Source organism: Equus asinus, chromosome 8, assembly GCF_041296235.1.
Source record: "Equus asinus isolate D_3611 breed Donkey chromosome 8, EquAss-T2T_v2, whole genome shotgun sequence".
NCBI classification, from domain to species: domain Eukaryota; kingdom Metazoa; phylum Chordata; class Mammalia; order Perissodactyla; family Equidae; genus Equus; species Equus asinus.
This window is the reverse complement of record NC_091797.1, coordinates 62,595,914-62,612,743: the sequence shown is the minus strand read 5'-3', so window position 1 is coordinate 62,612,743 and position 16,830 is coordinate 62,595,914. Positions and strand designations below refer to the sequence as shown.

Here is a 16,830-nt window from a genome sequence, read left to right as displayed (position 1 = left end):
TGTACCAGAGTGTTCCCATCAGCTCTTTAAGTGTGCTGCCTTCCAGCTCTCTTCCTCTCCCCTCCCTGTTCCAGCAGCTCTGTGCTCCCTCCTCGGTAGGAGGAGGACCTGGAATGGCAAGAAATGGATTGCATGGACTGAGACCACGGTTTCGATTTTGTTTTACATGATTGCTGGGCTAGCCTCGCAGTGAAGTAGCACACTCAAATTTCAATTCAAGGACCGTGTCCACCAATTTTTAATTGAGTAACTCATTTAGTCACTTAATTTCTTAGAGCAGTTGATACCTACTTCACGGGTGCAGAGAACTAAGCTAAAGTTAGTAAAGCAATTACTTTTGAGGGGAAAAAAATCTCAAAACACCAAGGTAAGAATGCTAAGTTAGAACCGCATTTAGGATTAAGAGCCTGGAGCCTGGAATGATGTCTGGCTAACTTCGCAAACACAAAGCATCACCATGTACCCAGGAAATTTAGAAGAACCCAGGACCTTATTCTTTAACGTGTAAGAGGTTGGGGAGGAAAGCAGCACCTTCCCCCAGCTTCCCACTCACCTCTGCAAAAACAAAGGGTGCATCAAACTGGAAGCAAATGTGACCATGCTTAAGGGCTTGAATGGAGGCCGGGCCACACCGATACATCCCTGCATCACACAGAGGAAGGAGAGCATGAGTTTGTTTTCTTCAATTCTGTCCGGATACAGGACAGGTCACAGCACTGAGGTGGCTCTGCAGAAACGCATGTTCCTCAGCTTTATCACTGATTTGGCCTAAATGCTTTCCACGACCAGAGAAGGCAGATCACCAATGTGTGTAATTAAAAGGGTTTGTTGGAAACGCCTCCTCAAACCAAAATTTGGAACCGTGAAATAAATACAGGGCATCACCATTCCTGCATCTATTCTTCCTCCTACAAACACATGCTCAGGTGTGTGTGCCAAGCTGCTGGCTAACGTGGCATTTATCCTTTTACAACGGGGGTCTGGAATGTTGGAAATGGCAGTGTGTCCTCAGTGGTTATGTTGTTTTTTGTTTGTCTTGACTTTTGCTTTTGGACATTAAGGACGCATGCCAAGTTCAACTGGAGCATTTGGACATTACCCACACGCATCGACCCGAAGCCCAACATGCATTTGGGAAGCCATTAGGCTCATGTTCACCTTTACAAAGTTCTTTAAATTTTAACCAGCTTTCTCCAGTTAAGAAGAGATTGACTGCCTTCAGTCAATTATGAAGTCTCCTCATTACATATATTATCCGGAACACAGAAAGTGTTATCTTTCTCCTTTAAAATCCAATATTACACTAAGATCCTTTTATGCATATGTAATGAATGTTTATATATGTGTGTATATACACACATCAATACCTCATATCAACGCCTGAGGGAATAAACAAAAATGGCCCTACGCCACTGATTTTCATCATCATATTAAAGAGAAATGGAGGCTTGTGATGCGATTTTGTAAAAATCTGGGGGAAGTCACAGCTGCCACTCACCGCTCAGCATCGTTTGCAAGTGAGACGACGAATACTCACATACTCAAGTTTTGAAAGCAATCACACAACATAAAAAGAAATAAGGTTCTGGGAAAACAACAATTTAAAGGATGATCTGTAATTATTTTTCGAGTTTTTTATTTTCTGTATTGCCTTGTCTCTTATCACTGTGTATAAGGGAGAACTGAATTATGTTTTATAGGCTAGCAAAAGTGCTTACACAGATATTTTTTTCTCTTGTCTTCAAAACTGCTTTTCAAAGCAAGAGTAGATGAATTATATATGCTAAGTTTTATGCTCTTTTTCTAAAAGTTATAAAATAATCAGGGTAAAGCTGACGATTGAGATGAAATGAAACCTGATCGGCAGGTAGGTAATTCTATACGTGTCCCCAGAAAGCACCCTTCCGATGTTGGTTCCCCCTGGGAGTGTTTCCCACATCAAATGCGACCACAAAAGCAAAACAAATACGGGCAGTGAAACAATTTCCCCGGGGGAGGAAGCAGTTTTACCATCACTGTTTTCCTGGGGGGTGCTGTCCACCACCTGCCAACCTCCGAATCCAACGGGAAGATCAGGCCTTGTCATCCAGGCTTCATTCCAGCAGTGGTAGTTCCTTAGAAAACAGGGCCCCAAAGAGATTAACCTTTCCATCATATTCATGATCCAAGAAATTAAAAAGTGGCTCAAAATCCCGTGGATATGCTATCCCAAAATTATTGGAATGAATTAAGCTAAATTGAGGACTCCCAGAGATATCCTAGGGCTCCAGACTTGAGTTTGCTGGGTAGATCAACTCCCATTGGCATCCCCTGGGGGCCCTCACATGGCTGGACATTGCTTTTTCCCCACCGTCATCAGCTTTAAGGCCACCCAGAAACATTCTAATCAGCGCATTCAACAATTTTGATCTTAACTATTTTCTGCTGCCTAATAAAACAGAACTTACTACATGCTAAAGGGGTGGGGAGAAAAGTTAATTGAAACTAAAATACATGTATCTTTGCGTTTCTTTTATATTTATATATATTAGATTTATAAAAAGCATATCCCTTTGTAACAAGCAATAAAATGCTTGTGTTTATGGGCTTAGATCATTGCCATAGAAACTACAACATTAACTTCTGACTATAATTGTCTATAATTTGTGGCAAATTTCCATTTGGTGTTCAACAAAAAGAAAAGGTTGTCAGGGCGAGTGTCTCTTTACCCTTTATCAAAGGTGGGCAACCCATGAGCCAAGGATCATGCAAAACTTTTTAGAACTTTGCATGTGACCCTTGAGGCAAGAGCATGGAATAAAATGTCATCGTGAATTGCATTATTATGTCCTTGGAAAGACCCGAAATTATACGACAGTACAGAAACAAATGAGAGCACATTAACCCGTCTGCACTATAGAAAATATTCATACAGTAATAACAATTTAATGGTGGGCTGAGGTAGTTACAGCAGTCTTTGTTCATAGCACTGATGAATTTTAGATCCAGCCACCATCCGTCCTTTCCCTCAATGTCCTTCAATGTCAGTAATTTGTGCATGTTCCCATCTCTCTCTGAATTTAGCTTGTTTTTGATTGGTTCAATTCAGAGGTGTTAATTTAACTATGTACCCGTTATGCACCAGACCCCATACTAGGTGCTAGAGACCCGACAATGATCAAGACACAGATTTCTGCTCATAAAGAGCCTCACAATCCAGGAGGAACGACAAACAGGTAAACCAATCGTTAAAACACTTCGCAGGGTTGCTGTGAGGCTTAAACAAGGTCATACACATAAAGCATTTAGAACAGGGCCTGGCATGTGTTAAATGCTCAAAAATGGTAACTCTGAGATTTTTAAAAATAATTAATTGAAGTGGTGCATGCTACAGTGGAAATCCATTTGGGATGCAATGGAGTCTCAGTGGGGAAACTCAGGACATGAGGGAAGGCTTCACAGTGGAAGCGACACCTGAACTGAGTCCTGAAAAATACATTGGAGCTTAGCAGGTCACCAAAAGGAGTCAGGACGAAGTTGAGGAGGCCTGGCATAGCCAGCATGGTGTGTTTGGGGAACTGCACACTATTCACTGTGGCTGGATGGTAGCATGCTTTCATATTTGTGTACGTGGGAGAAAAAGAGGGATGGCAGGTGAGGGTGGGCAGTACATCACAAAACTGACAAACACACATAGTGCGTACTATGTGCCAGGCACTGTTCTAAAACCTTAGGTATATTATCACAGCTGATGTTCCCACCTTATGAGAAAGGTGCTATTATTATTATCCCCAGTTTACAAGGGAGGAAATTGAAGCATGGAGAAGTTAACAATCTTGCCTGAGGTCACACAGCTAGTTAGCGATAAAACTCCAGGGCCCCATTCTCTTAACCACTGAGCTATGCTATAGGGGAGGATGACATTGTGAGATCTTTTCATCCCGAGTTAAATATTTAGGCTTTATCTTTGAGCAAGTTAAATGTGCAAATCTGTATTTGTGGAAGATGGGTGGGGAGGCAAGATGGGAGCCTGAGTTGTTACTCTCCCTCCGTGTGGAGAGGAAGAGGAGCCATCATGTGAAAGAAGAGGATGAGTTGGGGAAGACTTTCCTGGGCTGTATGATGGTTCCATTTACTAAGACTGAGTGAAGGAGGAAGAGAAGGTTTGTACTGCGGGAGGGGCTCATGAAAGGGGCTAATATTTACAGACATTTCTGAATTCCATTTACCTACTCTCCATGTTGGGAAGTATAGATGTTTCCTGAAAGATTATTTCTTATTTTAAAGCGTCTTTATATAGGTCTGTAACAGTCTTTCTGTTTTCGTCTTGTGGGTCCATCAGGCATTTTTAGAGTGTGTGGCTTCACTTTTGGGGCTCTGCCTTGCTCACCATCACATTCCCAGCCACTAGAGCTGGCTCTAAGGAAGAGCTCATAAAGTATTTGTTGGTTGAAAGGCAAGGACATCTCCTAACAAGGCAGGTGTCATTAAACCTTTGTTTGTTTGTTTGTTTTTAAGATTCATGGTTTTATATTTTCTGAGAATCTTCATTTGAAACCTGACTTCCCACTATACCATCAAAATGTACAATGTCCCTTTAAAGTTAGAAGAACTATAAAACTCCGAAGTTATGAGTCCCCTTGTTGTTTCTTTCTAAAGAAGCAGTGTAGAAATTAAAATAAAGCCCCCATTTCATTGAGAGTTATTTAATCACGTTGGAAATAGTTTTCATGGGGGTATAATGATGGAGATGCCAAGTGAAGAACACATCTTTGCTTTATGTTACTTCCTGTGTGTTTCCTGCAGTGACAGCTGGCGATTTCTAGGACTCCTTTCAAGGATGCTAATAATTCAGCAGTATTAGTACGAAGGACCCAGAGACTCTTCGCCCAAGGCAGAGCCTCACTAGGAAAAAGCGCCCTGCACGGCTGGGGGCCCTTGACGGGACATCACCGCATTGGTTTAGTTTATCCTTTGATTCAGTAAACCCCTTTCCCTGGAATTTGTACAGAGGAAATAATCACACAAATGCAAAGACAGCACATAAGAATGCTCATCCTTGCATAATTTGTAAGAAGGAAAAATTGGAAACAGCCGACTGTCCAATACGTGATCAATTATTTTGAAATATACAAAATAGAATTCTATTCACCCATAAAAATGCAGATCTATATTTAGGAGGCAGGAAAGATATCTATGGCATATTGATTTTTTTGAAGTCACACTATGGAACACCACGTACACTGTATGTGTTCATTGGGTATGTACATATGTGTAGAAGGCAGAATTTTAAATGACCTTCACCCTTGTATAATTCCCTCCTTTTGAATGTGGGTGAAATCTATGAATAGGATGAAATCTCACTCTTGTGATTATGTTACTTTACATGGCAAAGAGGATTTTGTAGTTGTAATTAAGGTAATTAATCTGTGAGTTTGGGTTAATTAAAAGGGAGATTATCAGAGTGGGCCTGAGCTAATCAGGTGAACCCTTTAAATCTGGGTCTCGTCTGAGGTCAGGGACAGAGCAAGCCACAGATTCAAAGCAACAGAGACATTCTCCCGCTGGCCTTGAAGAAGGTGGGGGCCTTTCATCAGTTCTATAGCTGCAAGGCAGTGAATTCTTCGAAGAACCTCAATGAGCTTGGAAGCGAGCCCTGAGCATCAGGTGGGACGACAGTCCAGCTAACACTTTGATTGCCATCATCTGAGACCCTGAGCAGAGGGCCCAGTTAACCTGAGCCCAAACTCCTGACTCACAGAAACTCTTTGATAATACATTTGTATTGTTTTAAGATGCTAAGTTTTTGGTAATTTGCTATGCAGCTTAAAAAATGAATACAATATGCAAAGAGACATATTAAAGAATGCTTAAGAAAACAGCGGGCTAAGGTCACATCCAGAGTTGCAAGAGCCCACGGGATGCAGGAGAAGAGGACAGAGAATATGGCTGATGCCACGATGGACTTCGCGGCTCTGTGTGCTGTATGTTCAAAGTAAAGAAAGTGGATAGTTTAGGCAAGGAGTCCTTTACTGCCTTCAACTTGGCTAATTGCTCAAACACTCCACAGGTCATCCCATTTACAATCTGTCCAGAAAGGTTTCAGAGAAAAAGAGAGCCTAAAAGAAGGAGATGAAGGGCTTGTACCTTGGTTTCTGCAGCCTCGTTAGAGCTCGCAGGAGAGCACAAATAAGATGGAGAGAAAGCCCTGGAGGAGATGTTTTGGACCGACTTCAAACGTAAACCAAGTGTTTGAATTCTCTTATTTTGAGAATGGCAGGGGGTGGGAGGAAGGCATTTGTCCATCTTGCGAATTGCTAGTGTGTTTGTAGCACATGGGTGCGGCCACGCCTCTCTGGCTCGGCTGATAGATTCCTGATAAGGACAATGATGTTGGTGACGAAAATGACAGCACCCCCTGGAATTGTTAAACTCTGGCCCTTCCAGTGGCGGCAGGGATGAGGTGGGGTGGAGCTGTTGGAAAGAAGCGGGCACAAGTTGGTGGACTCTGAGGCTTGTCTAACAAGACATTCCAAAGTGGAAATGAAAGCTTGGACTGAGAAAAAAACTTGTGAGTTCAGAAAGATAATGAAGTAAGATGAGAATAAGGAATTATTCAGAGGAATGGAGGCATGCTGGAGGAATCGCCTATGGAGCTGGGAGCTGGGAGCACCACACTGTTTCGGAATGCAGCTGTTCATTGTTCAGGGCTGTTGAAGCACTGAAACCAGGAAGGGTATTTAGAGTCTCTCTGTGGTCATGTCGGTCAAAGGCCAGAGGTCCAATCAGGGGGAAACCAGGTCAGTCCTCCCTGGAGGAACCAATTGCTCACCAAGAAAAAAGAGAAGCAATGAAGGTGTTTGTTTTCGCTTATTCTGTGCAGGGTAGGGGTCTTACGATGCTCTATGAGAGGTCACAGCTTAAGCACAATCTGCTGGAGCACAAGAGACCCCAATCGAGGGGGTTGAAGATGAAGGGTGGGCTTGCGGATGTGCTGTAACTCCCCAAATAAAACTATGAGGTGTATTTATAGTAGGAGTGATAATCAAAGTAATTAATAACTGCTCAGATACAGACATGAACCAATTGGAAGCTGCAATCAATCAGAAAAGATGCTCGTTCTAAATGCTGGTTAGCATTCTGGATAAATGCCAGCCCAGAAGTATTCAATTACATACACAGTGCAATAGTACTTAACAAGTTTGTTTCTATTTACAGCATTTTCTGGGAGTGTGTCTTTCCTTAGTCTTGAGAATACAGCCTTTCCACTCTCTTCTTAAGCTCCCGGGTACTGATTTCTTGAATATTTATTCAGAGAATTTTACAGCAGCTTTATTAACAAGGATTTTTAGAAAATTAAGGAGTGATCTTTTGATAGCCTCCCCTGTTTTGATTACCTGTTTTATTTTTTCATTGCAGCCCCAGAAAATGAGAGAATGAACCTAAATTTGGCAAAAACAAAACAAACACATAGGCAAACAACTCCCCAAATGCTTGGGAAGTAGATGCCACCACCCACAAGAGCTGTATTTCCCCTTACTACATAGCAAAAGGCCCTCTGTAACTCTGCTGGGTCCTCTCTGCTGGATTCATTTTGAAAATAAGACGCCATCCCCCTTTACCACTCTCTCTGGAATAGCAAATTAGGAACTGATATCCTGCTTGCAAATGAAGAAAAGATTGGATTTTGAAAATACTTGTTTGGCTAACTCTAATGTATAAAAACTTTCTATAATAAATTCTGGCCAAGTTCATCCATGCTTATTGAAGGGATTTGTTAGAAAATACAACCAACAGTCTCAGTAGGTACCAAAGTACTATTTTGCATTATAAAGCTGTATATGAGAATCATGTTCTAAGTTTGATAGCTCTTATTTATATGAAGTTTTTCCAGAGGTGTTATTAATCATCAAAAGATATGAAATTATACTCAGTGTAGCTTAGGTGGTGGATACTTTATTAGCTTCTAATTATTTGAAAACTGGAAGCTTTGAATGTATATATGATGACTCTTTTAAGTAGAATTTATGATTAATCAAAACATGAAATTTTTCTTATGAAAAATACCTTACTGTTTTCTGTGTGGCTTATCAGATGGCTCCTTCTTTCTCTTCCACTCTAACTGCCTGAGAGGTATTTGTAATGACCTCTGAATTTTACCTCCTGAACGCCCTCTTGTTCACTCTCAGGTGGGACTGAAGTAGAAGAGGGACTGCACGCCTCTTTGGAGATATTCTAGCCTCAGGACTAGGGTGGGTGTGTGATGAGAACAGGAGGAGAGTCTAGTGCAGTGATTTTCAACCTTCGAAAAACAATGCCACTTCCTAGTTTTAAAACAAATATTTTGTAACACCCCTTTATTATACTGAAATGAAATCCATAGATAGCTTTCTACACACATAATTTCTAAAAGATCAATATAAGGCCCTATAATTTAGAGAAGAAATGGAGAAAGAAAAGGATATACACAAAATAATATGTGTTTCAACAGATATGTGTCAGGAAGATAATACTAGATACCAAAATATTCCTACAAAATGTAAAGCCCTCAAGAGGTGTGGTAGACCCCAAATTTGGAACCACTTGTATAGTGGTTAAGAATGTGCTCTGGGGAAACACTTCCAGAATGGCAGAATAAGGACCTCCAAAATCCTGCTCCTCCATATAAACAATGAGGATACTAGCAAATGTGACCAAAGCCAGAAAATTCCAGAACTCTGGAAATGAACCAAGGACTTATGACAATCCTAGGAGGACTTATTTAATAAAAACAAATGCATGTCAGTAAGAATGGGGAGCTTCGTGGCATTTTAATTTGCCTTATTCCCACACCCCACTCCATAGCTCCACAGTAGTCTTGAAAGCCAACAGCCTCACAACTATGATAGCTATAAAAACTTGCAGCCTAGCAACCAATGAAGAGGATAAAATGTCTTTGAATTCCCTAAAAGCCTCCCATCTCAGGGGCTGGCCCCATTGCCGAGTGGTTAAGTTCACCTGTTCTGCTTCAGTGGCCCAGGGTTTCACCGGTTTGGATCCTGGGTGCAAACATGGCACCACTCATCAGGCCATGCTGAAGTAGTGTCCCACATAGCACAACCAGAAGGACCTGCAACTATGTACTTGGGGGCTTTGGGGAGAAGAAGGAGAAGAAAAGAAAAAAAGAAAGATTGGCAACAGATGTTAGCTCAGAGCTCAGGTTCGAATCTTTAAACAAAAACTGAAAAAGCCCCATCTCCAAAGAATTATCACTATTTAACCTGTCTGGCAGCTCTGGAAAAGCTCCACTCTCAGAGCTTATTTTTATTTGATCTGATTCAGAGCTCAGTCTGTGCAAATAGCCCTATTCATAGGATGTTTTTCAAAAAAAATTAGAAGCAACTGTTTAACATCAGCTGCCTGAATGGGTGAGACCAGTTGAGGATAATAAAATGTTGCATCAAAAATCTTAAAAGTAAAGCCTAGAGCCTGAGATGTCCATAGGGGGATTTGAATAACTCTGACATACTCCTGAGAGTTTAGAGGGCCATGCACATGTGCAGGGCTGTAAGCATGTCTAGGAAGGCCCCAAGAAGGTACTAATCTCTTACTTCTGGCTGACCTTGAGTCTCTGTGCAAGCAGGAAGTGGAGGCTACAGCAGAACTGTAAACTTCCTGCTGGAGCATTGAAGACATAACCCCAACACACACACAGAACTCCTTGGTAAGGCTAGTGACCTGTTGGTTCAAGGTATTTAAGGGAATCTCTGTCCAATTGTTAGTTGACCACCAAGCTAACCCAGCAGAGACTTCAGTGGCCACACATGATAAAGAATACAGACTTTACAGAATTAGTCCAGGAAAGTCACTAAACAAATAAACAGCAGTCACAACAACAACAAACATCAACAACAGACTCTGCGAGCTGGAAATCTGATTTACAGAGTTACTACAATATATTATTTAAAATGTCCAGTTTTTAACAAAAATTACAAAACACAAAAAGTATGGCCCCCCTAAACAGAAAAAAAAGAAGTTAAGAGAAACTGTCACTGAGGAAACCAAGATATTGGGCTTACTAGACCAAGATTTTAAATCAGCTATTATAAACATGTTTAAAGAACTAAAGGAAACCATGAGAGGGATGTCTAACAGAATAGAGGATATCAATGAAATGATAGAAATTATGAAAAGGAAATAAGCAGAAATTATGGAACTGAAAAGTACAATAACTGGATAAAAATTTCACAAATTCACTAGAGTCTCAAAAGTATATTTGAGCAGGCAGAAAGAAGAAAGAATCAGCGAATTTGAAAATGTAAGTTGAAATGATCCAGTCTGAATAACAGAAGAAAAAATATGAAGAAAAATGAACAGTTCCAGAGACATGTGGGACACTATCAAATGTACCATCATGATTATAATGAGACTCCCTGAAGGAAGAAAAGAGAGAAGGGGACAGAAAGAATATTTGAAGAATTAATAGCTGAAAACTTTCCAAATTTGGTGACAGACATTAATATACACATCTGTGAAGTTAAAATAACTCCAAACAAGATAAACTCAGAGAGATGTACACCTAAATGCCTCATGGTTAAAATGTCAAAAGCTGAAGACAAAGAGAAAATCTTGAAAATAGCATGAGAAAAATGATTCATTATGTACAAGGGCTCATCCACAGGATTACAACTGACTTCTCATCAGAAACCATGGAAGCTAAAAGCCAGTGCAATGATGTATTCAAACTGCTGAAAGAAAATATTGTTAACTAAGAATTGTATATCTAACAAAACTAACTTGAAAAAAGAAGGTAAAGGTAATTACGCAAATAGGAAAGACAGTATAAATATATACTTGTTTATAATTCTTCCCTTCTCTGATTTTAAAGACAACTTCATGAAGCACTAACTATAAAATCATGTTGATGGGCTTATAAAGTAGAAAGACGTAATTTATATCACAATAACAGCACAAAAAGCAGAGGTAATGGAAAAGAGTTTTTATATTGAAATTAAGTTGGTATTAATCTGAACTGGACTGTTTTTTTTTTCTTTTTAATTTTTTTTAAAGATTTTTTTAAATTTTTTCTTTTTTCTCCCCAAAGCCCCCCAGTACATAGTTGTATATTTCTCGTTGTGGGTTCTTCCAGTTGTGGCATGTGGGACGCTGCCCCAGTGTGGTTCGATGAGCAGTGCCATGTCTGCGCCCAGGATTCGAACCAACGAAACACTGGGACGCCTGCAGCGGAGCGCGCGAACTTAACCACTCGGCCACGGGGCCAGCCCTGAACTGGACTGTTTTAAGTTATGATATTGATTGTAATCCCCAGGGAAACCACTAAGAAAAAAACTGAAAAAAGTACAGGAAAAAGAAACAGAAAAAGAATTAAAATGGTATACTAGAAAATATCTATTTTACACAAAATAAGGAAGAAAAAGAGGAACAGAGGAAGAAAAAAGACAATTTATATAGAAAGGAAATAGCAGAAGGGCAAATGTAAATCTTACTAATCAGGAATTACACTAAATGTCAATAGACTAAACAATCTAATCAAAAGGCAGAGATTGGCAAGATGGATAACAAAACATGATTCAACTCTATGCTGTACACAAGAGACACACTTTATGTTCAAGACACAAATAGTTTCAAAGTAAAAAGATGGAAAGGGTATACCATGCAAATAGCAACCAAAAGAAAGCTGGAGAGGCTATATTTATATCAGACAAAATAGACTTTATGACAAATATTGTTACTAGAAACAATGAAGAACATTTTATAATGACAAAAGGATAATCCTATCACGAAGACATAACAATCATTAACATACTGTATCTAATAACAGAGCCCCAAAATACACGGAGGCAAAACTGACAGAATTAAAGGAAGAAATAGACAATTTTTACAGTTCAACCAGAGGCAGTGGGTGGAGGGTGGGCAAAATGGGTGAAGGGCGCCAAAAGGTACAAACTTCCAGTTAAAAAATAAATAAGTCATGCAGATTTAATATACAACATGATGACTATGGTTAGTAATACTATATTGCATATTTGAAAGTTGCTAAGAGAGTATATCTTAAAAGTCCTCCTCATACACACACACACACACATTTTGTAACTATGTATGGGGATGGATGTTAACTAGACTTATCGTGATCATTTTGTGATATAGACAAATATTGAATCATTATATTGTACACCTGAAACTAACATAATATTATATGTCAATTATTCTTCAATAAAAACAAACAAAAAACAATTCAACAAATAAAAGTTGGAAACTTCAATACTGCACTTTCAATAATGGATAGAACAAGCAGGTAGAAGATTCACAAGGAAATAGACTATTAGAACAACACAACAAACCAACTAGACATAATGGACATCTATAAAACACCCCACCCGACAACAGAAAAATATGCATTATTCTCAAGTGCAAATGGAACACTCTTCAGAATAGACCATGTTAGGCAATCAAACAAATCTTAATGTTTGATCCATTAACATTTAATGTAATTACTGATAAGTAGATTGGCATCTGCCATTTTGCTATTTCCTTTCTATTTGTATATGTCTCTTTTCTTCCTCGATTCCTCCATTACTTCCTTATTTTATGGAAATAGGTATTTTCTAGTGTACCCTTTTAATTCTTTTTCTGTTTCTTTTTACTACATATTTTTTAGTTTTTTCCTTAGTGGTTTCCCTGGGGATTACAATTAACATCATAACCTAAAACAATCTAGTTCAGATTAACACCAACTTAATTTCAATAACATATGAAAACTTCGCTCCATTTTCCCTGCTTTTTGTGCTGTTATTGTAAACAGATTATATCTTTCTACATTTTAAGTCCATCCACACAATTTTATAATTACTGGCGTGTGAATTACATTTCAATAAAGGTGTTATTGAAAAAGAATGGGCTCTAGAGTCAGCCCCCGTGGGTTTGTAATTCAGGCTCTGCCACTTCCTGGCTGGTGATCATGGTTCAGTGATTGGGCCTTGGTTTCCTCATCTGTAAATGAGGACAATAATAGTCATTACCTTAATAGGTTGTTAAAAGGATTAAATGAGTTACTACATGTCACCCACTCAGATGAGGACCTGGCACAAAGAAAGTCCTCCATAAGCATGAACTATCTAGATTCTTTGGAGGCGGCAAATAGCTTCTCAATCCTTTCTTCCAGACTTGGCTGTGGATTCATGGTATATATTCTTACTTCTCTAAAGACAGCTCTCATGGTCTAACTCCAGGTGATTTTCTCAGAAACAATTTTGCAGACAGTAATTTGGTAACAAGATCATCTATTTGAAAATAAATAGCTTTGGTAGCTGTTCAGTTTGGCAACTTGGATGCATCACAATTTTACAAACCCTTAAGCATCCTTAAGCAATTTGATCTGTATTCAGAAATTGTCTTCTACTTTTTAATTTGGAATTTACTTTTGGATAATTCTTTTTTTCACATGCAGTGATTAAAACTTAGAATAATATAACCATATGAAAGTCCAACTATTTGGAACACATTGAGCATCCAGAACAACGTACAAGGTGGGTCAGTCTAGATTTCAAAGATGCACCTATACTGTGCAAACCACCATGCCAAGTGCAGAGGCTGTGACAAGAATTAGCATGGTGGCTCTGTCACCCCCAGGGCTGGCTCCCAGTGTGAAAGCTGCTTAATTTTTGCTCTAAAACTTGCTTTGAAAGAGCTTTGTTCATAGATTCAATACTACCCATTGTAGCACAGAGTTTTTTGCATTTAGAGTGAAACAACAAAACAAAACAATAACAACTGTGCTCTTTCCAAAAAGCACTGAAGGCAGTTGGAATTTTATTTTTTTTAAAGAACCGGACTCACTGAACGACTGCAGCCAAAAAACTACAGACATTTCTGTAGTGTGTTTGATTTCTGTTCCTTTTCTTCCTGGGGAGCTGCTGTGAGGCCAATTTGCAAAGCGGCTCCTGTATGTGAGTGAGCAGATCAGAGCCTGGCCCTGTGCAGGTGAGGAGGTTTTCACACACAGCAAGTGGCAGAACCTGCTGAATATGGGAGCAAACTCCTGGCTGGGAGAGCAGTGAAATTCATTTAAAACAAATAATTTTGGAGCTGGAAAGGATCCTACACCTCACTAAGGCCAAATTCATACATTTACGTATGAGAAAATTAAGGCTCAGAAAAATTAAGCAACTTGCCCAAAGTCACCCAGCTAATTAGTGGCAGAGCTAATCGTATTGCCTTGCACCACGGAGAGAGAGAGGGAGGGAAAAAATTACAAGAATAGTTTGATTCAATTTGGTGTTTTTCCATGATGCCCTGAGGAAAAACAAAATAAAACTGTAATTTCTTTCCACTTGGATCACTGACTAATTCTTAGATTGTCACAACTTTGAGCTGAGACTGATAAATAAAAACTTGTTAGTTCACAAGTCTTTTAAACAGTTAAATTGAAAAAGCCAGTTTAATCAAACCTACTTAATTTCAAATGAGAAGGCAATAAAGCAAGTAAAGACTCTTGCTAATTGTTTTAGCGCTCACTGTTTTTACAATTATCTTTAAGATAAGATGCTTAAAACTCTGAGTTAGGCTGTTTTCTACATCTGTCAATTGGCCAATCAGCTGGACTTTGAGAAGCAGCTGGCTCAGCTTATAGGTCTTGGTGTCCGCACATGTGCTCAGCCCCCCTCCCTGCCATCCCCAGGGCAGGAACAGCACCTCACTTGGGACTCCACTGTCTGAGATGAACGACTTCCTCTGGGAGTGTGAGCAGGATGGAAAGGGATACGGGGGTGGGCTTAGAAGCCAGGCAGAAAGGAGTTACAGGGTCCAGGAAGCTGTTGACTCCAAGAGGGAATCTGGGATACTGTAGACTGTTGGACCATCTGAAACTAAGAGAGTGAGAGCTGGGTTTGTCTTAAAGGAAACTGGACCCTCTAAAACTAAGAAATCTAGGGGCAGGACCTTGGATTGGACAGCGCCTAGAGGGTAGAGAAATGGGAGAGGCGGCGATAGATGGGTAACAGCGGCCCACCCCATCCCCATTCAGCATTAACTCCACCTGTTCCTTGTGAATGCACAGTCTAGGGGCCTTAGCCCCTTCAGGAAGGCAGGCAAAGAGCCAGGTGTTCTTGATGTCGTACAGGAAGAAGTGGCAAGGGGCTGGCTCATGAGAGTTAGAGTGAGTTCTAACATTCAACAGCTGTAGTCATAATAATACAGGACACCTCTGCATGAAATTCCATGCCTTCCTGCCTGGTCCTTGAAGCAGATTGGTCTCTGGCTGTCTCACCTCAGCCCCTTAGACTTTTACAGACATGCCGCTGGGTTTCATCTGTGAGCCAACGTCATTTCTTGGGCATTATGTCTGAATAGCACAGGCAGAAGATTGCAGAGGGATAGTGACTTTGAGCCCGTGACCACTTCCTATGTGAACAGCCCTTCTCCTTGCTCCCCTGCGCTTAGGATGAAAGTCCCTTCCCCTCGTCTCCATGACTCCTGGCTCATGTTACAGCCCATCTTATGTTTTTCGTAGAATGTTCTATGTGTGGTTATATAGAACACTGAACGGAGCTCCTCGAGGGCAATGACCCTAATTAATTTCTCTCCGAATCCTTAGCATCTGGTATTCAGACATACTAGTGCATGATAGTGTTTGTTGAATGAATTAAATGATGCTTAGTCAGTTAAAAGAACATATTTAAACTTTTCCAACCAATTCCACTTATTAAGTCCTTGCTCTACGCCCTACACCCTGTCACATGCTGGCAAAACAAAAATAAAATAGATCTGACATTGCTCCTCCCTTGGGGGTTGCATTCTGGTGGGAGCAAGTCAAGAGGTGGGCACAGTTCTTTCATTGGGATTCATCAAATCTGACTACGTCCTCTCTAGCAGGAGGACTCAGGTTAGTGCTTCCATTTAGGAGGAGAGAAGCCTTTCACTGAATTACCTTCCATGACCATAGTAAGTGCCACCATTTCCTTCTTTCAAAACTGTTTCTATTGCCACTGTGATTGTTGTATAGTAAGGTGACCAAACTGAGCTCTTTCAAGGTGAGCCCAAACCGCCACTCTACCCCTTGCCCATCGGAGTGAGCCCTCACTCTCCCTCCTCAGCGAGCCCTCGGGTCCCTAGTCACTGTCTGGACTGCAGCTAAACCTTGAGCAAAATCTTCATTAAACTGTCCTCGGCGATTCATCGATGCCTTCCCCCAGAGGTTACACATAATTCAAAACCCATCAGCACACTGGGCACAGGCGGCTTAAATTGCACCTTCCAGGATATGTTACCTTGCACTGGCCCACCTGGAATTTCATTTGCTGCCCTGAGGTCCAATTACTCTGCCCAGCTGTGCCCTCAAGGTTCCTTGGCCCCTCCCTCTCCTTAATCACTAAGAAGCTCACTGTTGGCATCCACAGTGTGTCCACTCTGCACAAAATTGCTGCCCCCGTGGGGAGAGGCACTCTCGGAGGGGAAATTCACCACGCAGGGACCTCAGGTGGCAAACCAGGAGGCTGTCAGACCCGGACGGTGTGTAGTGATAGCAGGAGAAGAGTCAGAGCAAGGGGTGAAATCCACACTTCACCTCCCCTGGCTTTGCAGTGTACTAAGCATCACACATCCTCACGTGCTTTCCCATGCTCTCGCTCTGGACCCTCCGTACTGCCTGATTTCTGCTTTGGGCATGGGGGAACTGGCTGAGTCATAGAGACCCTGGGTCATTGAGACCCAACCGACAAATTAATTCACCGCCAACTGTGTAGCACCAGGACCTCAGTGTTGAAGAGATGGGGCAGGCACAAGGGCGAGAAACCAGGCAATCATTCTCATGGTTTCCTTTAGAAAGAGAGGAGGAGGGGCAGGTCCAGGAAGGCA

General features: G+C 40.9%; 1 protein-coding gene across 1 annotated transcript in view; it reads right to left on the bottom strand.

Moving 5' to 3' along the window:
- Positions 1-16,830, bottom strand: part of F13A1 (coagulation factor XIII A chain) — a 156,511-nt gene that overhangs the window by 43,460 nt on the left and 96,221 nt on the right. Inside the window, exons 9-10 of the mRNA XM_014842688.3 lie at positions 2,011-2,114; positions 554-642 (exon numbers count right to left, since the gene is read on the bottom strand). Of these exons, the coding sequence (XP_014698174.3) occupies positions 554-642; positions 2,011-2,114 (193 nt within the window). The remainder of the gene's footprint in view (positions 1-553; positions 643-2,010; positions 2,115-16,830) is intronic.